The following is a 24,246-nucleotide window of genomic DNA, read 5'->3' as shown; positions in this document are numbered from 1 at the left end:
AGGTCCATATTGTGCCTCCTGTGGATGTGGCTGCTCTGATGGAAATGTTCACTCCAGTAATTTACTTTGTAGGAGGAAGGGACTGATCAGGAGCAAGAAGACGGAGAGTCTGACTGAGCCTCTCCCGGTGTGTAGGCCAACAGCGGCGGTGCGGTCACTTCATGTAGAGGAGCCAGCGGTGTCGTCTGTGGACCGAAGTCATCACTTGTTTGTTACCAACTTAATAAAGCGTTTATAAACTGGTGCCTATAGTCATCCATACAGCATGGTATGTGCCGTATACACTGGATGTAGTCATCCGTACGGCATGGTATGTGCCGTATACACTGGATGTAGTCATCCGTACGGCATGGTATGTGCCGTATACACTGGATGTAGTCATCCGTACGGCATGGTATGTGCCGTATACACTGGATGTAGTCATCCGTACGGCATGGTATGTGCCGTATACACTGGATGTAGTCATCCGTACGGCATGGTATGTGTCGTATACACTGGATGTAGTCATCCGTACGGCACGGTATGTGCCGTATACACTGGATGTAGTCATCCGTACGGCACGGTATGTGCCGTATACACTGGATGTAGTCATCCGTACGGCACGGTATGTGTCGTATACACTGGATGTAGTCATCCGTACGGCATGGTATGTGCCGTATACACTGGATGTAGTCATCCGTACGGCATGGTATGTGTCGTATACACTGGATGTAGTCATCCGTACGGCATGGTATGTGCCGTATACACTGGATGTAGTCATCCGTACGGCATGGTATGTGCCGTATACACTGGATGTAGTCATCCACACGGCATGGTATGTGCCGTATACACTGGATGTAGTCATCCGTACGGCATGGTATGTGTCGTATACAGTGGATGTAGTCATCCGTACGGCATGGTATGTGCCGTATACACTGGATGTAGTCATCCGTACGGCATGGTATGTGCCGTATACACTGGATGTAGTCATCCGTACGGCATGGTATGTGCCGTATACACTGGATGTAGTCATCCGTACGGCATGGTATGTGTCGTATACACTGGATGTAGTCATCCGTACGGCATGGTATGTGCCGTATACACTGGATGTAGTCATCCGTACGGCATGGTATGTGTCGTATACACTGGATGTAGTCATCCGTACGGCATGGTATGTGCCGTATACACTGGATGTAGTCATCCGTACGGCATGGTATGTGCCGTATACACTGGATGTAGTCATCCACACGGCATGGTATGTGCCGTATACACTGGATGTAGTCATCCGTACGGCATGGTATGTGTCGTATACACTGGATGTAGTCATCCGTACGGCATGGTATGTGTCGTATACACTGGATGTAGTCATCCGTACGGCATGGTATGTGTCGTATACACTGGATGTAGTCATCCGTACGGCATGGTATGTGCCGTATACACTGGATGTAGTCATCCGTACGGCATGGTATGTGTCGTATACACTGGATGTAGTCATCCGTACGGCATGGTATGTGCCGTATACACTGGATGTAGTCATCCGTACGGCATGGTATGTGTCGTATACACTGGATGTAGTCATCCGTACGGCATGGTATGTGTCGTATACACTGGATGTAGTCATCCGTACGGCATGGTATGTGTCGTATACACTGGATGTAGTCATCCGTACGGCATGGTATGTGCCGTATACACTGGATGTAGTCATCCGTACGGCATGGTATGTGTCGTATACACTGGATGTAGTCATCCGTACGGCATGGTATGTGCCGTATACACTGGATGTAGTCATCCGTACGGCATGGTATGTGCCGTATACACTGGATGTAGTCATCCGTACGGCATGGTATGTGCCGTATACACTGGATGTAGTCATCCGTACGGCATGGTATGTGTCGTATACACTGGATGTAGTCATCCGTACGGCATGGTATGTGTCGTATACACTGGATGTAGTCATCCGTACGGCATGGTATGTGCCGTATACACTGGATGTAGTCATCCGTACGGCATGGTATGTGCCGTATACACTGGATGTAGTCATCCGTACGGCATGGTATGTGTCGTATACACTGGATGTAGTCATCCGTACGGCATGGTATGTGCCGTATACACTGGATGTAGTCATCCACACGGCACGGTATGTGTCGTATACACTGGATGTAGTCATCCACGCGGCACGGTACGTGCCGTATACACTGGATGTACAGTTGTGGACAAAAGTATTGACACCCCTGCAATTCTGTCAGATAATACTCAGTTTCTTCCTGAAAATGATTGCAATCACAAATTCTTTGGTATTATTATCTTCATTTAATTTGTCTTAAATGAAAAAACACAAAAGAGAATGAAGCAAAAAGCAAAACATTGATCATTTCACAAAAAACTCCAAAAATGGGCCGGACAAAAGTATTGGCACCCTCAGCCTAATACTTGGTTGCACAACCTTTAGCCAAAATAACTGCGACCAACCGCTCCCGGTAACCATCAATGAGTTTCTTACAATGCTCTGCTGGAATTTTAGACCATTCTTCTTTGGCAAACTGCTCCAGGTCCCTGATATTTGAAGGGTGCCTTCTCCAAACTGCCATTTTTAGATCTCTCCACAGGTGTTCTATGGGATTCAGGTCTGGACTCATTGCTGGCCACCTTAGAAGTCTCCAGTGCTTTCTCTCAAACCATTTTCTAGTGCTTTTTGAAGTGTGTTTTGGGTCATTGTCCTGCTGGAAGACCCATGACCTCTGAGGGAGACCCAGCTTTCTCACACTGGGCCCTACATTACGCTGCAAAATTTGTTGGTAGTCTTCAGACTTCATAATGCCATGCACACGGTCAAGCAGTCCAGTGCCAGAGGCAGCAAAGCAACCCCAAAACATCAGGGAACCTCCGCCATGTTTGACTGTAGGGACCGTGTTCTTTTCTTTGATTGCCTCCTTCTTTCTCCTGTAAACTCTATGTTGATGATTTTGCCCTAAAAGCTCTACTTTTGTCTCATCTGACCAGAGAACATTCTTCCAAAACGTTTTAGGCTTTTTCAGGTAAGTTTTGGCAAACTCCAGCCTGGCTTTTTTATGTCTCGGGGTAAGAAGTGGGGTCTTCCTGGGTCTCCTACCATACAGTCCCTTTTCATTCAGATGCCGACGGATAGTACGGGTTGACACTGTTGTACCCTCGGACTGCAGGGCAGCTTGAACTTGTTTGGATGTTAGTGGAGGTTCTTTATCCAACATCCGCACAATCTTGCATTGAAATCTCTTGTCAATTTTTCTTTTCCGTCCACATCTAGGGAGGTTAGCCACAGTGCCATGGGCTTTACACTTCTTGATGACACTGCGCACGGTAGACACAGGAACATTCAGGTCTTTGGAGATGGACTTGTAGCCTTGAGATTGCTCATGCTTCCTCACAATTTGGTTTCTCAAGTCCTCAGACAGTTCTTTGGTCTTCTTTCTTTTCTCCATGCTCAGTGTGGTACACACAAGGACACAGGACAGAGGTTGAGTCAACTTTAATCCATGTCACCTGGCTGCAAGTGTGATTTAGTTATTGCCAACACCTGTTAGGTGCCACAGGTAAGTTACAGGTGCTGTTAATTACACAAATTAGAGAAGCATCACATGATTTTTCCAACAGTGCCAATACTTTTGTCCACCCTCTTTTTTATGTTTGGTGTGGAATTATATCCAATTTGGCTTTAGGACAATTCTTTTTGTGTTTTTTCATTTAAGACAAATTAAATGAAGATAATAATAACAAAGAATTTGTGTTTGCAATCATTTTCAGGAAGAAACTGAGTATTATCTGACAGAATTGCAGGGGTGTCAATACTTTTGACCACAACTGTAGTCATCCATACGGCATGGTACGTGCCGTACGCACTGAATGTAGTCATCCACGCGGCATGGTATGTGCCGTACACTCTGGATGTAGTCATCCACACTGCATGGTATGTGCCGTATACACTGAATGTAGTCATCCACGCGGCATGGTATGTGCCGTATACACTGGATGTAGTCATCCACGCGGCATGGTATGTGCCGCACACACTGGATGTAGTCATCCACACGGCATGGTATGTGCCGCACACACTGGATGTAGTCATCCACACGGCATGGTATGTGCCGCACACACTGGATGTAGTCATCCACACGGCATGGTATGTGCCGTATACACTGGATGTAGTCATCCACACGGCATGGTATGTGTCGTATACACTGGATGTAGTCATCCGTACGGCATGGTATGTGCCGTATACACTGGATGTCCTAACCTTCTGGGTTTTAGGCTCCATACCTCACCCTCCACGTGAGACCGCCACCATCTTGGCTCTCATACATAAATGTGACTTGCAGCTGCGTAGCATATGATCAGTTATGCAGATTCTCGTCAGGTCGCTGCATTGTTACGGTTTTGCTCCTAAAAGTCTGAATGTAAATTTTTATTATATTAGTTTTGAGGCTATGGCCGCTTCCCTAAGACTGTAGGGTGAATGGCCGTAGAGCGGAGTCCACAGCGCTACGAGGTACAGACATGTTCCAGCATGGAGCACCGGATGCGTCCATCTTCTTGTGTCTGATTAGTTGTTCTCTCGCTCGTTAGTTCATCCTCAGGAATCAATATTTCCATTCAGTCACAGCTAGCAGAGGAAGACGAGCTGGATGGATCTTATGGAAACCAATTTTTTTAACCATAAACTTTTTATTACATTTAAATAGTCCTATTAAGAACCATTCAGCCTCTGGTCATTGGACGTTGTTATAGAAATTTCCTCCAAACATTAATCGGCCAAATATAATAATAATTTAACATCTATACAAGTTATAGAAAAAACTGACGGCACATCTAGAACTAGTCTGAATAGGTGCATACCACAAGGCAACTTACATATTAAATTAGAAAATGGTAGCACACCAAATATGAAATAGGAATAGCAAAATGGCTTTTGTAATCTAGAAAAACATATGAGATACTTAGCACAAAATTTGGCCAAAAGATGTGAGCCCATTCACCAGCGACAAGGTGATCTCGGATTGAATGGGTCCCTATACTGACTGCCTGGTGTGACCTGACCTCTGGCTCGTAACATGATAAAGCCTGTATAGGGACCCATTCAATCTGAGATCACCTTGTCGCTGGTGAATGGGCTCACATCTTTTGGCCAAATTTTGTGCTAAGTATCTCATATGTTTTTCTAGATTACAAAAGCCATTATGCTATTCATATTTCACTTATTTCATATTTGATATGCCTTACAAAAGCCATTATGAAATGTATTACTAAAGCCATTTTGCTATTCCTATTTCATATTTGGTGTGCTACCATTTTCTAATAATTTAACATCGCCAAATATTATAGGAAAAAGAAGGGGGAAGGGGAGGAGTGATGACACCAGGTTGTTATACCCGTGTGTACCCATGAATAGTGACCGCAGTGTGTGGTGTGAATGGTCGCCAGCTGTCCCATCTCCTGAGATATGATGTATTTTCGGTGGATGAAGCAATTATCTTCTGATAGACAATCGTCATTCACCGATGCCACAATCTCGGTCAATGATGGACATTTGGGGTTTTCCTGCGATTTTAACTCTGGTAGCTATGAGGATGTGTAATCGCTGTCTGGAACTCGTGCGGGATTAAATGCAGGCCAATGGCCAGAAGCGCCTGCTCTCTCCCAATCTTCATTGGGATGCCACTAATCTAGGCACTAGATGGGAGATTGCGTCCCAGAGCTGCTCTACTTTATGGCACCTCCACCAGACATGTAACACATCTGCGTTGGCGTCTCCGCACCTTCAGCACAAATCTGGGGAGCTGCAGTAGATCTAAAGGGCCTGTCACACTAAGCGATATCGCTACATGTGACACTTGCCTCCGACCCGCTCCCCCGCTGGTTATCGCTGGTCGCGCGAGAACGGCCAGGACTGTTTCTCGTCGTCAGCTTCCTGCTGAGCTTCCTGCTGTGACGACGAGTGGACGCGGGCGGGAGGACGTCAGGATCGCCTTGTCTGACAGGTAAGTAGCGACCCCTGACCCCAGCGATGTCGCTGGTGAGATCTGCCTGTGTGGCAGCTCACTAGCAACCACTTAGCGATTCACCAGCGATCCTGACCGCGTCATATCACTGATGCATCGCTAAGTGTGACAGTACCTTTAGACAATCTGTATGTGTGAATTATCACCTGTACTGCAGCTTTCTGGCGTTCTCCAGGTGATTGGTGCATTTTAGAGTGTCATCATTGAGAAGGACGACCGCCACCGGCTCAGAGTGGTGGAGATCAGTCTCCCATTTATAGAGATACGAGTCCAGAGAGGGGAACGTCTCCTCCAACACAGGGTTGTAGCTTACGGACAGCGCTCAAACCTGCCAAGTTGGAGCAAGGAGCATTGCATATTATTTGGAGGGTTGTGAAAACACTCATACATATCCCCAACCAACAGGATTACCAGGGATTTTTTAGTTACGAGTCTGTAGGTCCTGGGATACACCGCTCCATAGTCTCTATGGGGACCTTAGAGAGCGCCAATTTAATAGTCTGCAGTTTATTGATCAGTATACTCCACACTCCCAGCGCGGCTTCCACTGTTGGTGGCAGACACAATTTTTTGCCAACTCTGGGGTTAGGCCCGGCAATGATATATGAATAAAAAACGATGCAACATTTGGGGATTTTATGACATATTTCTCGATTTCTATCCAATGTCTGTTATATTTATCATTCCACATCAACCTCAGTTGTTCAAATATGGCTGCCCTATAATACCTCACCACTGAGGGGCAGCCCAGTCCTCCCTCTGTTATTGGGATGTATAATATGGCTTCTCTATAATATCTCACCACTGAGGGGCAGCCCAGTCCTCCCTCTGTTATTGGGATGTATAATATGGCAGCTCTATAATATCTCACCACTGAGGGGCAGCCCAGTCCTCCCTCTGTTATTGGGATGTATAATATGGCTGCTCTATAATATCTCACCACTGAGGGGCAGCCCAGTCCTCCCTCTGTTATTGGGATGTATAATATGGCTGCTCTATAATATCTCACCACTGAGGGGCAGCCCAGTCCTCCCTCTGTTATTGGGATGTATAATATGGCTGCTCTATAATATCTCACCACTGAGGGGCAGCCCAGTCCTCCCTCTGTTATTGGGATGTATAATATGGCTGCTCTATGATATCTCACCACTGAGGGGCAGCCCAGTCCTCCCTCTGTTATTGGGATGTATAATATGGCTGCTCTATAATATCTCACCACTGAGGGGAAGCCCAGTCCTCCCTCTGTTATTGGGATGTATAATATGGCTGCTCTATAATACCTCACCACTGAGGGGCAGCCCAGTCCTCCCTCTGTTATTGGGATGTATAATATGGCTGCTCTATAATACCTCACCACTGAGGGACAGCCCAGTCCTCCCTCTGTTATTGGGATGTATAATATGGCTGCCCTATAATATCTCACCACTGAGGGGCAGCCCAGTCCTCCCTCTGTTATTGGGATGTATAATATGGCTGCTCTATAATATCTCACCACTGAGGGGCAGCCCAGTCCTCCCTCTGTTATTGGGATGTATAATATGGCTGCTCTATAATACCTCACCACTGAGGGGCAGCCCAGTCCTCCCTCTGTTATTGGGATGTATAATATGGCTGCTCTATAATATCTCACCACTGAGGGGCAGCCCAGTCCTCCCTCTGTTATTGGGATGTATAATATGGCAGCTCTATAATATCTCACCACTGAGGGGCAGCCCAGTCCTCCCTCTGTTATTGGGATGTATAATATGGCTGCTCTATAATACCTCACCACTGAGGGGCAGCCCAGTCCTCCCTCTGTTATTGGGATGTATAATATGGCTGCTCTATAATATCTCACCACTGAGGGGCAGCCCAGTCCTCCCTCTGTTATTGGGATGTATAATATGGCTGCCCTATAATACCTCACCACTGAGGGGCAGCCCAGTCCTCCCTCTGTTATTGGGATGTATAATATGGCTGCTCTATAATATCTCACCACTGAGGGGCAGCCCAGTCCTCCCTCTGTTATTGGGATGTATAATATGTCTGCTCTATAGTATCTCACCACTGAGGGGCAGCCCAGTCCTCCCTCTGTTATTGGGATGTATAATATGGCTGCTCTATAATATCTCACCACTGAGGGGCAGCCCAGTCCTCCCTCTGTTATTGGGATGTATAATATGGCTGCTCTATAATATCTCACCACTGAGGGGCAGTCCGGTCCTCCCTCTGTTATTGGGATGTATAATATGTCTGCTCTATAGTATCTCACCACTGAGGGGCAGCCCAGTCCTCCCTCTGTTATTGGGATGTATAATATGTCTGATCTATAGTATCTCACCACTGAGGGGCAGCCCAGTCCTCCCTCTGTTATTGGGATGTATAATATGTCTGATCTATAGTATCTCACCACTGAGGGGCAGCCCAGTCCTCCCTCTGTTATTGGGATGTATAATATGGCTGCTCTATAATATCTCACCACTGAGGGGCAGCCCAGTCCTCCCTCTGTTATTGGGATGTATAATATGGCTTCTCTATAATATCTCACCACTGAGGGGCAGCCCAGTCCTCCCTCTGTTATTGGGATGTATAATATGTCTGCTCTATAGTATCTCACCACTGAGGGGTAGCCCAGTCCTCCCTCTGTTATTGGGATGTATAATATGGCTGCTCTATAATATCTCACCACTGAGGGGCAGCCCAGTCCTCCCTCTGTTATTGGGATGTATAATATGGCTTCTCTATAATACCTCACCACTGAGGGGCAGCCCAGTCCTCCCTCTGTTATTGGGATGTATAATATGGCTGCTCTATAATATCTCACCACTGAGGGGCAGCCCAGTCCTCCCTCTGTTGTTGGGATGTATAATATGGCTGCTCTATAATACCTCACCACTGAGGGGCAGCCCAGTCCTCCCTCTGTTATTGGGATGTATAATATGGCTGCTCTATAATATCTCACCACTGAGGGGCAGTCCAGTCCTCCCTCTGTTATTGGGATGTATAATATGTCTGCTCTATAATATCTCACCACTGAGGGGCTGCCCAGTCCTCCTCCTGTTATTGGGATGTATGATATGGCTGCTCTATAGTATCTCACCACTGAGGGGCAGCCCAGTCCTCCCTCTGTTATTGGGATGTATAATATAGCTGCTCTATAATATCTCACCACTGAGGGGCAGCCCAGTCCTCCCTCTGTTATTGGGATGTATAATATGTCTGCTCTATAATATCTCACCACTGAGGGGCAGCCCAGTCCTCCTCCTGTTATTGGGATGTATAATATGGCTGCTCTATAATACCTCACCACTGAGGGGCAGCCCAGTCCTCCCTCTGTTATTGGGATGTATAATATGGCTGCTCTATAATATCTCACCACTGAGGGGCAGCCCAGTCCTCCCTCTGTTATTGGGATGTATAATATGTCTGCTCTATAATATCTCACCACTGAGGGGCAGCCCAGTCCTCCCTCTGTTATTGGGATGTATAATATGGCTTCTCTATAATACCTCACCACTGAGGGGCAGCCCAGTCCTCCTCCTGTTATTGGGATGTATGATATGGCTGCTCTATAATATCTCACCACTGAGGGGCAGCCCAGTCCTCCTCCTGTTATTGGGATGTATAATATGTCTGCTCTATAATATCTCACCACTGAGGGGCAGCCCAGTCCTCCCTCTGTTATTGGGATGTATAATATGGCTGCTCTATAATACCTCACCACTGAGGGGCAGCCCAGTCCTCCCTCTGTTATTGGGATGTATAATATAGCTGCTCTATAATACCTCACCACTGGGGCAGCCCAGTCCTCCCTCTGTTATTGGGATGTATAATATGTCTGCTCTATAGTATCTCACCACTGAGGGGCAGCCCAGTCCTCCCTCTGTTATTGGGATGTATAATATGGCTGCTCTATAGTATCTCACCACTGAGGGGCAGTCCAGTCCTCCCTCTGTTATTGGGATGTATAATATGGCTGATCTATAATATCTCACCACTGAGGGGCAGCCCAGTCCTCCCTCTGTTATTGGGATGTATATGGCTGCTCTATAATATCTCACCACTGAGGGGCAGCCCAGTCCTCCCTCTGTTATTGGGATGTATAATATGGCTGCTCTATAATATCTCACCACTGAGGGGCAGCCCAGTCCTCCCTCTGTTATTGGGATGTATAATATGGCTTCTCTATATTATCTCACCACTGAGGGGCAGTCCAGTCCTCCCTCTGTTATTGGGATGTATAATATGGCTGATCTATAATATCTCACCACTGAGGGGCAGCACAGTCCTCCCTCTGTTATTGGGATGTATAATATGTCTGCTCTATAATATCTCACCACTGAGGGGCAGCCCAGTCCTCCTGTTATTGGGATGTATATGGCTGCTCTATAATATCTCACCACTGAGGGGCAGCCCAGTCCTCCCTCTGTTATTGGGATGTATAATATGGCTGATCTATAATATCTCACCACTGAGGGGCAGCACAGTCCTCCCTCTGTTATTGGGATGTATAATATGTCTGCTCTATAATATCTCACCACTGAGGGGCAGCCCAGTCCTCCCTCTGTTATTGGGATGTATATGGCTGCTCTATAATATCTCACCACTGAGGGGCAGCCCAGTCCTCCCTCTGTTATTGGGATGTATAATATGGCTGCTCTATAATATCTCACCACTGAGGGGCAGCCCAGTCCTCCCTCTGTTATTGGGATGTATAATATGGCTTCTCTATATTATCTCACCACTGAGGGGCAGTCCAGTCCTCCCTCTGTTATTGGGATGTATAATATGGCTGATCTATAATATCTCACCACTGAGGGGCAGCACAGTCCTCCCTCTGTTATTGGGATGTATAATATGGCTGCTCTATAATATCTCACCACTGAGGGGCAGCCCAGTCCTCCCTCTGTTATTGGGATGTATAATATGGCTTCTCTATATTATCTCACCACTGAGGGGCAGTCCAGTCCTCCCTCTGTTATTGGGATGTATAATATGGCTGATCTATAATATCTCACCACTGAGGGGCAGCCCAGTCCTCCCTCTGTTATTGGGATGTATAATATGTCTGCTCTATAATATCTCACCACTGAGGGGCAGCCCAGTCCTCCTGTTATTGGGATGTATAATATGTCTGCTCTATAGTATCTCACCACTGTTGGGCAGTCCAGTCCTCCCTCTGTTATTGGGATGTATAATATGGCTGCCCTATAATATCTCACCACTGAGGGGCAGCCCAGTCCTCCCTCTGTTATTGGGATGTATAATATGGCTGCTCTATAATATCTCACCACTGAGGGGTAGCCCAGTCCTCCCTCTGTTATTGGGATGTATAATATGGCTGCTCTATAATATCTCACCACTGAGGGGTAGCCCAGTCCTCCCTCTGTTATTGGGATGTATAATATGGCTGCTCTATAATACCTCACCACTGAGGGGCAGCCCAGTCCTCCCTCTGTTATTGGGATGTATAATATGACTGCTCTATAATATCTCACCACTGAGGGGCAGCCCTGTCCTCCCTCTGTTATTGGGATGTATAATATGGCTGCTCTATAATATCTCACCACTGAGGTGCAGCCCAGTCCTCCCTCTGTTATTGGGATGTATAATATGGCTGCTCTATAATATCTCACCACTGAGGTGCAGCCCAGTCCTCCCTCTGTTATTGGGATGTATAATATGGCTGCTCTATAATATCTCACCACTGAGGTGCAGCCCAGTCCTCCCTCTGTTATTGGGATGTATAATATGGCTGCTCTATAATATCTCACCACTGAGGTGCAGCCCAGTCCTCCCTCTGTTATTGGGATGTATAATATGGCTGCTCTATAATATCTCACCACTGAGGGGCAGCCCAGTCCTCCCTCTGTTATTGGGATGTATAATATGGCTGCTCTATAATATCTCACCACTGAGGGGCAGCCCAGTCCTCCCTCTGTTATTGGGATGTATAATATGGCTGCTCTATAATATCTCACCACTGAGGGGCAGCCCAGTCCTCCCTCTGTTATTGGGATGTATAATATAGCTGCTCTATAATATCTCACCACTGAGGGGCAGCCCAGTCCTCCCTCTGTTATTGGGATGTATAATATGGCTGCTCTATAATATCTCACCACTGAGGGACAGCCCAGTCCTTCTGTTATTGGGATGTATAATATGGCTGCTCTATAATACCTCACCACTGAGGGGCAGCCCAGTCCTCCCTCTGTTATTGGGATGTATAATATGGCTGCTCTATAATATCTCACCACTGAGGGGCAGCCCAGTCCTCCCTCTGTTGTTGGGATGTATAATATGGCTGCTCTATAGTATCTCACCACTGAGGGGCAGCCCAGTCCTCCTGTTATTGGGATGTATAATATAGCTGCTCTATAATATCTCACCACTGAGGGGCAGCACAGTCCTCCCTCTGTTATTGGGATGTATAATATGGCTTCTCTATATTATCTCACCACTGAGGGGCAGCCCAGTCCTCCCTCTGTTATTGGGATGTATAATATGGCTTCTCTATATTATCTCACCACTGAGGGGCAGCCCAGTCCTCCCTCTGTTATTGGGATGTATAATATGGCTTCTCTATATTATCTCACCACTGAGGGGCAGCCCAGTCCTCCCTCTGTTATTGGGATGTATAATATGGCTGCTCTATAATATCTCACCACTGAGGGGCAGCCCAGTCCTCCCTCTGTTATTATAGGGCAGCCATATTATACATCCCAATAACAGAGGGAGGACTGGGCTGCCCCTCAGTGGTGAGATAATATAGAGAAGCCATATTATACATCCCAATAACAGAAGGAGGACTGGGGTGCCCCTCAGTGGTGAGATATTATAGGGCAGCCATATTATACATCCCAATATCTCACCACTGAGGGGCAGCCCAGTCCTCCCTCTGTTATTGGGATGTATAATATGTCTGCTCTATAATACCTCACCACTGAGTGGAAGCCCAGTCCTCCCTCTGTTATTGGGCTATATAATATGGCTGCTCTATATTATCTCACCACTGAGGGGCAGCCCAGTCCTCCCTCTGTTATTGGGATGTATAATATGGCTGCTCTATAATACCTCACCACTGAGGGGCAGCCCAGTCCTCCCTCTGTTATTGGGATGTATGATATGGCTGCTCTATAATATCTCACCACTGAGGGGCAGCCCAGACCTCCCTCTGTTATTGAGATGTATAATATGGCTGCTCTATAATATCTCACCACTGAGGGGCAGCCCAGACCTCCCTCTGTTATTGGGATGTATAATATGGCTGCCCTATAATATCTCACCACTGAGGGGCAGCCCAGTCCTCGCTCTGTTATTGGGATGTATAATATGGCTGCTCTATAATATCTCACCACTGAGGGGCAGCCCAGTCCTCCTTCTGTTATTGGGATGTATAATATGGCTTCTCTATATTATCTCACCACTGAGGGGCATCCCAGTCCTCCCTCTGTTATTGGGATGTATAATATGGCTTCTCTATATTATCTCACCACTGAGGGGCAGCCCAGTCCTCCCTCTGTTATTGGGATGTATAATATGGCTGCTCTATAATACCTCACCACTGAGGGGCAGCCCAGTCCTCCCTCTGTTATTGGGATGTATAATATGGCTGCTCTATAATATCTCACCACTGAGGGGCAGCCCAGTCCTCCCTCTGTTATTGGGATGTATAATATGGCTGCTCTATAATATCTCACCACTGAGGGGCAGCCCAGTCCTCCCTCTGTTATTGGGATGTATAATATGGCTGCTCTATAATATCCCACCACTGAGGGGCAGCCCAGTCCTCCCTCTGTTATTGGGATGTATAATATGGCTGCTCTATAATATCCCACCACTGAGGGGCAGCCCAGTCCTCCCTCTGTTATTGGGATGTAGAATATGGCTGCTCTATAATATCTCACCACTGAGGGGCAGCCCAGTCCTCCCTCTGTTATTGGGATGTATAATATGGCTGCTCTATAGTATCTCACCACTGAGGGGCAGTCCAGTCCTCCCTCTGTTATTGGGATGTATAATATGGCTGCTCTATAGTATCTCACCACTGAGGGGCAGTCCAGTCCTCCCTCTGTTATTGGGATGTATAATATGGCTGCCCTATAATCTCACCACTGAGGGGCAGCCCAGTCCTCCCTCTGTTATTGGGATGTATAATATGGCTTCTCTATAATACCTCACCACTGAGGGGCAGCCCAGTCCTCCTCCTGTTATTGGGATGTATAATATGTCTGCTCTATAATATCTCACCACTGAGGGGCAGCCCAGTCCTCCTGTTATTGGGATGTATAATATGTCTGCTCTATAATATCTCACCACTGAGGGGCAGCCCAGTCCTCCCTCTGTTATTGGGATGTATAATATGGCTGCTCTATAGTATCCCACCACTGAGGGGCAGCCCAGTCCTCCTCCTGTTATTGGGATGTATAATATAGCTGCTCTATAATATCTCTCCACTGAGGGGCAGCCCAGTCCTCCCTCTCTTATTGGGATGTATAATATGGCTTCTCTATAATATCTCACCACTGAGGGGCAGCCCAGTCCTCCCTCTGTTATTGGGATGTATAATATAGCTGCTCTATAGTATCTCACCACTGAGGGGCAGCCCAGTCCTCCCTCTGTTATTGGGATGTATAATATGGCTGCTCTATAGTATCTCACCACTGAGGGGCAGTCCAGTCCTCCCTCTGTTATTGGGATGTATAATATGGCTGCTCTATAATATCTCACCACTGAGGGGCAGTCCAGTCCTCCCTCTGTTATTGGGATGTATAATATGGCTGCTCTATAATATCTCACCACTGAGGGGCAGCCCAGTCCTCCCTCTGTTATTGGGATGTATAATATGGCTGCCCTATAATATCTCACCACTGAGGTGCAGCCCAGTCCTCCCTCTGTTATTGGGATGTATAATATGGCTTCTCTATATTATCTCACCACTGAGGGGCAGCCCAGTCCTCCCTCTGTTATTGGGATGTATAATATGGCTGCTCTATAATACCTCACCACTGAGGGGCAGCCCAGTCCTCCCTCTTATTGGGATGTATAATATGGCTTCTCTATATTATCTCACCACTGAGGGGCAGCCCAGTCCTCCCTCTGTTATTGGGATGTATATGGCTGCTCTATAATATCTCACCACTGAGGGGCAGCCCAGTCCTCCTGTTATTGGGATGTATAATATGTCTGCTCTATAATATCTCACCACTGAGGGGCAGCCCAGTCCTCCCTCTGTTATTGGGATGTATATGGCTGCTCTATAATATCTCACCACTGAGGTGCAGCCCAGTCCTCCCTCTGTTATTGGGATGTATAATATGGCTGCTCTATAATATCTCACCACTGAGGTGCAGCCCAGTCCTCCCTCTGTTATTGGGATGTATAATATGGCTTCTCTATAATATCTCACCACTGAGGGGCAGCCCAGTCCTCCCTCTGTTATTGGGATGTATAATATGGCTGCTCTATAATATCTCACCACTGAGGGGCAGCCCAGTCCTCCTGTTATTGGGATGTATAATATGGCTGCTCTATAGTATCTCACCACTGAGGGGAAGCCCAGTCCTCCCTCTGTTATTGGGATGTATATGGCTGCTCTATAATATCTCACCACTGAGGTGCAGCCCAGTCCTCCTGTTATTGGGATGTATAATATGGCTTCTCTATATTATCTCACCACTGAGGTGCAGCCCAGTCCTCCCTCTGTTATTGGGATGTATATGGCTGCTCTATAATATCTCACCACTGAGGGGCAGCCCAGTCCTCCCTCTGTTATTGGGATGTATATGGCTGCTCTATAATATCTCACCACTGAGGTGCAGCCCAGTCCTCCCTCTTTTATTGGGATGTATAATATGGCTGCTCTATAATATCTCACCACTGAGGAGCAGCCCAGTCCTCCCTCTGTTATTGGGATGTATAATATGGCTGCTCTATAATATCTCACCACTGAGGGGCAGCCCAGTCCTCCTGTTATTGGGATGTATAATATAGCTGCTCTATAATATCTCACCACTGAGGGGCAGCCCAGTCCTCCCTCTGTTATTGGGATGTATAATATGGCTGCTCTATAATATCTCACCACTGAGGGACAGCCCAGTCCTTCTGTTATTGGGATGTATAATATAGCTGCTCTATAATATCTCACCACTGAGGGGCAGCCCAGTCCTCCCTCTGTTATTGGGATGTATAATATGGCTGCTCTATAATACCTCACCACTGAGGGGCAGCCCAGTCCTCCCTCTGTTATTGGGATGTATAATATGGCTGCTCTATAATATCTCACCACTGAGGGGCAGCCCAGTCCTCCCTCTGTTATTATAGGGCAGCCATATTATACATCCCAATAACAGAGGGAGGACTGGGCTGCCCCTCAGTGGTGAGATATTATAGGGCAGCCATATTATACATCCCAATATCTCACCACTGAGGGGCAGCCCAGTCCTCCCTCTGTTATTGGGATGTATAATATGTCTGCTCTATAATACCTCACCACTGAGTGGAAGCCCAGTCCTCCCTCTGTTATTGGGCTATATAATATGGCTGCTCTATATTATCTCACCACTGAGGGGCAGCCCAGTCCTCCCTCTGTTATTGGGATGTATAATATGTCTGCTCTATAATATCTCACCACTAAGGGGCAGCCCAGACCTCCCTCTGTTATTGAGATGTATAATATGGCTGCTCTATAATATCTCACCACTGAGGGGCAGCCCAGTCCTCCCTCTGTTATTGGGATGTATAATATGTCTGCTCTATATTATCTCACCACTGAGGGGCAGCCCAGTCCTCCCTCTGTTATTGGGATGTATAATATGGCTGCTCTATAATATCTCACCACTGAGGGGCAGCCCAGACCTCCCTCTGTTATTGGGATGTATAATATGGCTGCCCTATAATATCTCACCACTGAGGGGCAGCCCAGTCCTCCCTCTGTTATTGGGATGTATAATATGGCTTCTCTATAATACCTCACCACTGAGGGGCAGCCCAGTCCTCGCTCTGTTATTGGGATGTATAATATGGCTGCTCTATAATATCTCACCAGTGAGGGGCAGCCCAGTCCTCCTTCTGTTATTGGGATGTATAATATGGCTTCTCTATATTATCTCACCACTGAGGGGCATCCCAGTCCTCCCTCTGTTATTGGGATGTATAATATGGCTTCTCTATATTATCTCACCACTGAGGGGCAGCCCAGTCCTCCCTCTGTCATTGGGATGTATAATATGGCTGCTCTATAATACCTCACCACTGAGGGGCAGCCCAGTCCTCCCTCTGTTATTGGGATGTATAATATGGCTGCTCTATAATATCTCACCACTGAGGGGCAGCCCAGTCCTCCCTCTGTTATTGGGATGTATAATATGGCTGCTCTATAGTATCTCACCACTGAGGGGCAGCCCAGTCCTCCCTCTGTTATTGGGATGTATAATATGGCTGCTCTATAATATCTCACCACTGAGGGGCAGCCCAGTCCTCCCTCTGTTATTGGGATGTATAATATGGCTGCTCTATAATATCCCACCACTGAGGGGCAGCCCAGTCCTCCCTCTGTTATTGGGATGTATAATATGGCTGCTCTATAATATCCCACCACTGAGGGGCAGCCCAGTCCTCCCTCTGTTATTGGGATGTATAATATGGCTGCTCTATAATATCTCACCACTGAGGGGCAGCCCAGTCCTCCCTCTGTTATTGGGATGTATAATATGGCTGCTCTATAGTATCTCACCACTGAGGGGCAGTCCAGTCCTCCCTCTGTTATTGGGATGTATAATATGGCTGCTCTATAGTATCTCACCACTGAGGGGCAGTCCAGTCCTCCCTCTGTTATTGGGATGTATAATATGGCTGCCCTATAATATCTCACCACTGAGGGGCAGCCCAGTCCTCCCTCTGTTATTGGGATGTATAATATGGCTTCTCTATAATACCTCACCACTGAGGGGCAGCCCAGTCCTCCCTCTGTTATTGGGATGTATAATATGGCTGCCCTATAATATCTCACCACTGAGGGGCAGCCCAGTCCTCCCTCTGTTATTGGGATGTATAATATGGCTTCTCTATAATACCTCACCACTGAGGGGCAGCCCAGTCCTCGCTCTGTTATTGGGATGTATAATATGGCTTCTCTATATTATCTCACCACTGAGGGGCAGCCCAGTCCTCCCTCTGTTATTGGGATGTATAATATGGCTGCTCTATAGTATCTCACCACTGAGGGGCAGCCCAGTCCTCCCTCTGTTATTGGGATGTATAATATGGCTTCTCTATATTATCTCACCACTGAGGGACAGCCCAGTCCTCCCTCTGTTATTGGGATGTATAATATGGCTTCTCTATATTATCCCACCACTGAGGGGCAGCCCAGTCCTCCCTCTGTTATTGGGATGTATAATATGGCTGCTCTATAGTATCTCACCACTGAGGGGCAGCCCAGTCCTCCCTCTGTTATTGGGATGTATAATATGGCTGCTCTATAATATCTCACCACTGAGGGGCAGCCCAGTCCTCCCTCTGTTATTGGGATGTATAATATGGCTGCTCTATGATATCCCACCACTGAGGGGCAGCCCAGTCCTCCCTCTGTTATTGGGATGTATAATATGGCTGCTCTATAATATCTCACCACTGAGGGGCAGCCCAGTCCTCCCTCTGTTATTGAGATGTATAATATGGCTGCTCTATAATATCCCACCACTGAGGGGCAGCCCAGTCCTCCTTCTGTTATTGGAATGTATAATATGACTGCTCTATAATACCTCACCACTGAGGGGCAGTCCAGTCCTCCCTCTGTTATTGGGATGTATAATATGGCTTCTCTATATTATCTCACCACTGAGGGGCAGCCCAGTCCTCCCTCTGTTATTTGGATGTATAATATGGCTGCTCTATAGTATCTCACCACTGAGGGGCAGTCCAGTCCTCCCTCTGTTATTGGTATGTATAATATGGCTGCTCTATAGTATCTCACCACTGAGGGGCAGCCCAGTCCTCCCTCTGTTATTGGGATGTATAATATGGCTGCTCTATAATATCCCACCACTGAGGGGCAGCCCAGTCCTCCCTCTGTTATTGGGATGTATAATATGGCTGCTCTATAATATCCCACCACTGAGGGGCAGCCCAGTCCTCCCTCTGTTATTGGGATGTATAATATGGCTTCTCTATAATATCTCACCACTGAGGGGCAGCCCAGTCCTCCCTCTGTTATTGGGATGTATAATATGGCTGCTCTATAATATCTCACCACTGAGGGGCAGCCCAGTCCTCCCTCTGTTATTGAGATGTATAATATGGCTGCTCTATAATATCCCACCACTGAGGGGCAGCCCAGTCCTCCTTCTGTTATTGGAATGTATAATATGACTGCTCTATAATACCTCACCACTGAGGGGCAGTCCAGTCCTCCCTCTGTTATTGGGATGTATAATATGGCTTCTCTATATTATCTCACCACTGAGGGGCAGCCCAGTCCTCCCTCTGTTATTTGGATGTATAATATGGCTGCTCTATAGTATCTCACCACTGAGGGGCAGTCCAGTCCTCCCTCTGTTATTGGTATGTATAATATGGCTGCTCTATAGTATCTCACCACTGAGGGGCAGCCCAGTCCTCCCTCTGTTATTGGGATGTATAATATGGCTGCTCTATAATATCCCACCACTGAGGGGCAGCCCAGTCCTCCCTCTGTTATTGGGATGTATAATATGGCTGCTCTATAATATCCCACCACTGAGGGGCAGCCCAGTCCTCCCTCTGTTATTGGGATGTATAATATGGCTTCTCTATAATATCTCACCACTGAGGGGCAGCCCAGTCCTCCCTCTGTTATTGGGATGTATAATATGGCTGCTCTATAATACCTCACCACTGAGGGGCAGCCCAGTCCTCCCTCTGTTATTGGGATGTATAATATGGCTTGTCTATAATATCTCACCACTGAGGGGCAGCCCAGTCCTCCTTCTGTTATTGGGATGTATAATATGGCTGCTCTATAGTATCTCACCACTGAGGGGCAGCCCAGTCCTCCTGTTATTGGGATGTATAATATGGCTGCTCTATAATATCTCACCACTGAGGGGCAGCCCAGTCCTCCTTCTGTTATTAGGATGTATAATATGGCTGCTCTATAGAATCTCACCACTGAGGGGCAGTCCAGTCCTCCCTCTGTTATTGGGATGTATAATATGGCTGCTCTATAATATCTCACCACTGAGGGGCAGCCCAGACCTCCTTCTGTTATTGGGATGTATAATATGGCTGCTCTATAGTATCTCACCACTGAGGGGCAGCCCAGTCCTCCCTCTGTTATTGGGATGTATAATATGGCTGCTCTATAGTATCTCACCACTGAGGGGCAGCCCAGTCCTCCCTCTGTTATTGGGATGTATAATATGGCTGCTCTATAGTATCTCACCACTGAGGGGCAGCCCAGTCCTCCCTCTGTTATTGGGATGTATAATATGGCTGCTCTATAATACCTCACCACTGAGGGGCAGCCCAGTCCTCCTTCTGTTATTGGGATGTATAATATGGCTGCTCTATAGTATCTCACCACTGAGGGGCAGCCCAGTCCTCCTTCTGTTATTGGGATGTATAATATGGCTGCTCTATAATATCTCACCACTGAGGGGCAGCCCAGTCCTCCTTCTGTTATTAGGATGTATAATATGGCTGCTCTATAGAATCTCACCACTGAGGGGCAGTCCAGTCCTCCCTCTGTTATTGGGATGTATAATATGGCTGCTCTATAATATCTCACCACTGAGGGGCAGCCCAGACCTCCTTCTGTTATTGGGATGTATAATATGGCTGCTCTATAGTATCTCACCACTGAGGGGCAGCCCAGTCCTCCCTCTGTTATTGGGATGTATAATATGGCTGCTCTATAGTATCTCACCACTGAGGGGCAGCCCAGTCCTCCCTCTGTTATTGGTATGTATAATATGGCTGCTCTATAGTATCTCACCACTGAGGGGCAGCCCAGTCCTCCCTCTGTTATTGGGATGTATAATATGGCTGCTCTATAATATCTCACCACTGAGGGGCAGCCCAGACCTCCTTCTGTTATTGGGATGTATAATATGGCTGCTCTATAGTATCTCACCACTGAGGGGCAGCCCAGTCCTCCCTCTGTTATTGGTATGTATAATATGGCTGCTCTATAGTATCTCACCACTGAGGGGAAGCCCAGTCCTCCCTCTGTTATTGGGATGTATGATATGGCTGCTCTATAATATCTCACCACTGAGGGGCAGCCCAGTCCTCCCTCTGTTATTGGGATGTATAATATGGCTGCTCTATAATACCTCACCACTGAGGGGCAGCCCAGTCCTCCCTCTGTTATTGGGATGTATAATATGGCTTCTCTATAATATCTCACCACTGAGGGGCAGCCCAGTCCTCCCTCTGTTATTGGGATGTATAATATGGCTGCTCTATAGTATCTCACCACTGAGGGGCAGCCCAGTCCTCCTTCTGTTATTGGGATGTATAATATGGCTGCTCTATAGTATCTCACCACTGAGGGGCAGCCCAGTCCTTCTGTTATTGGGATGTATAATATGGCTGCTCTATAGTATCTCACCACTGAGGGGCAGCCCAGTCCTCCTTCTGTTATTGGGATGTATAATATGGCTGCTCTATAGTATCTCACCACTGAGGGGCAGCCCAGTCCTTCTGTTATTGGGATGTATAATATGGCTGCTCTATAATATCACCACTGAGGGGCAGCCCAGTCCTCCTTCTGTTATTGGGATGTATAATATGGCTGCTCTATAATATCTCACCACTGAGGGGCAGTCCAATCCTCCCTCTGTTATTGGGATGTATAATATGGCTGCTCTATAATATCCCACCACTGAGGGGCAGCCCAGTCCTCCCTCTGTTATTGGGATGTATAATATGGCTGCTCTATAATATCCCACCACTGAGGGGCAGCCCAGTCCTCCCTCTGTTATTGGGATGTATAATATGGCTGCTCTATAATATCCCACCACTGAGGGGCAGCCCAGTCCTTCTGTTATTGGGATGTATAATATGACTGCTCTATAATACCTCACCACTGAGGGGCAGCCCAGTCCTCCCTCTTATTGGGATGTATAATATGGCTGCTCTATAGTATCTCACCACTGAGGGGCAGCCCAGTCCTCCCTCTGTTATTGGGATGTATAATATGTCTACTCTATAATACCTCACCACTGAGGGGCAGTCCAGTCCTCCCTCTGTTATTGGGATGTATAATATGGCTGCTCTATAATACCTCACCACTGAGGGGCAGTCCAGTCCTCCCTCTGTTATTGGGATGTATAATATGGCTGCTCTCTAATATCTCACCACTGAGGGGCAGCCCAGTCCTCCCTCTGTTATTGGGATGTATAATATGGCTGCTCTATAGTATCTCACCACTGAGTGGCAGCCCAGTCCTCCCTCTGTTATTGGGATGTATAATATATCTGCTCTATAATACCTCACCACTGAGGGGCAGCCCAGTCCTCCCTCTGTTATTGGGATGTATAATATGACTGCTCTATAGTATCTCACCACTGAGGGGCAGCCCAGTCCTCCCTCTGTTATTGGGATGTATAATATGGCTGCTCTATAATATCTCACCACTGAGGGGCAGCCCAGTCCTCCCTCTGTTATTGGGATGTATAATATGGCTGCTCTATAATATCTCACCACTGAGGGGCAGCCCAGTCCTCCCTCTGTTATTGGGATGTATAATATAGCTGCTCTATAATACCTCACCACTGAGGGGCAGCCCAGTCCTCCCTCTGTTATTGGGATGTATGATATGGCTGCTCTATAATATCTCACCACTGAGGGGCAGCCCAGTCCTCCCTCTGTTATTGAGATGTATAATATGGCTGCTCTATAATATCTCACCACTGAGGGGCAGCCCAGTCCTCCCTCTGTTATTGGGATGTATAATATGGCTTCTCTATAATATCTCACCACTGAGGGGCAGCCCAGTCCTCCCTCTGTTATTGGGATGTATAATATGGCTTCTCTATAATATCTCACCACTGAGGGGCAGCCCAGTCCTCCCTCTGTTATTGGGATGTATAATATGGCTTCTCTATAATATCTCACCACTGAGGGGCAGCCCAGTCCTCCCTCTGTTATTGGGATGTATAATATGGCTGCTCTATAGTATCTCACCACTGAGGGGAAGCCCAGTCCTCCTTCTGTTATTGGGATGTATAATATGGCTGCTCTATAGTATCTCACCACTGAGGGGCAGCCCAGTCCTCCCTCTGTTATTGGGATGTATAATATGGCTGCTCTATAATATCTCACCACTGAGGGGCTGCCCAGTCCTCCCTCTGTTATTGGGATGTATAATATGGCTTCTCTATAATATCTCACCACTGAGGGGCAGCCCAGTCCTCACTCTGTTATTGGAAAGTATAATATGGCTGCTCTATAGTATCTCACCACTGAGGGGCAGCCCAGTCCTCCCTCTGTTATTGGGATGTATAATATGGCTTCTCTATAATATCTCACCACTGAGGGGCAGCCCAGTCCTCCCTCTGTTATTGGGATGTATAATATGTCTGCTCTATAATATCTCACCACTGAGGGGCAGCCCAGTCCTCCTTCTGTTTTTGGGATGTATAATATGGCTGCTCTATAGTATCTCACCACTGAGGGGCAGCCCAGTCCTCCCTCTGTTATTGGGATGTATAATATGGCTGCTCTATAGTATCTCACCACTGAGGGGCAGCCCAGTCCTCCCTCTGTTATTGGGATGTATAATATGGCTGCTCTATAATACCTCACCACTGAGGGGCAGCCCAGTCCTCCCTCTGTTATTGGGATGTATAATAAGGCTGCTCTATAGTATCTCACCACTGAGGGGCAGCCCAGTCCTCCCTCTGTTATTGGGATGTATAATATGGCTGCTCTATAGTATCTCACCACTGAGGGGCAGCCCAGTCCTCCCTCTGTTATTGGGATGTATAATATGGCTGCTCTATAGTATCTCACCACTGAGGGGCAGCCCAGTCCTCCCTCTGTTATTGGGATGTATAATATGGCTGCTCTATAATACCTCACCACTGAGGGGCAGCCCAGTCCTCCCTCTGTTATTGGGATGTATAATATGGCTTCTCTATAATATCTCACCACTGAGGGGCAGCCCAGTCCTCACTCTGTTATTGGAAAGTATAATATGGCTGCTCTATAGTATCTCACCACTGAGGGGCAGCCCAGTCCTCCCTCTGTTATTGGGATGTATAATATGGCTTCT

General features: G+C 47.1%; 1 protein-coding gene across 4 annotated transcripts in view; it reads left to right on the top strand.

Annotated features, from left to right (window-relative positions):
- The window catches only part of FANCD2 (FA complementation group D2), a 204,465-nt gene extending 204,222 nt beyond the window's left edge, over positions 1-243 (top strand). For all 4 annotated transcript variants that reach the window (XM_073564320.1, XM_073564318.1, XM_073564319.1 and 1 more), the window contains exon 43: positions 73-243. In XM_073564320.1, coding sequence (XP_073420421.1) covers positions 73-117 — 45 coding nt within the window. In that variant the 3' untranslated portion in view covers positions 118-243. The remainder of the gene's footprint in view (positions 1-72) is intronic.
- The last annotated feature ends 24,003 nt before the right edge of the window (positions 244-24,246 follow it).

This window comes from Dendrobates tinctorius, unplaced genomic scaffold (genome assembly GCF_039654945.1).
Source record: "Dendrobates tinctorius isolate UK_male_01 unplaced genomic scaffold, ASM3965494v1 ptg000449l, whole genome shotgun sequence".
Classification (NCBI taxonomy): domain Eukaryota; kingdom Metazoa; phylum Chordata; class Amphibia; order Anura; family Dendrobatidae; genus Dendrobates; species Dendrobates tinctorius.
This window is presented reverse-complemented; position numbering and strand designations above follow the sequence as displayed.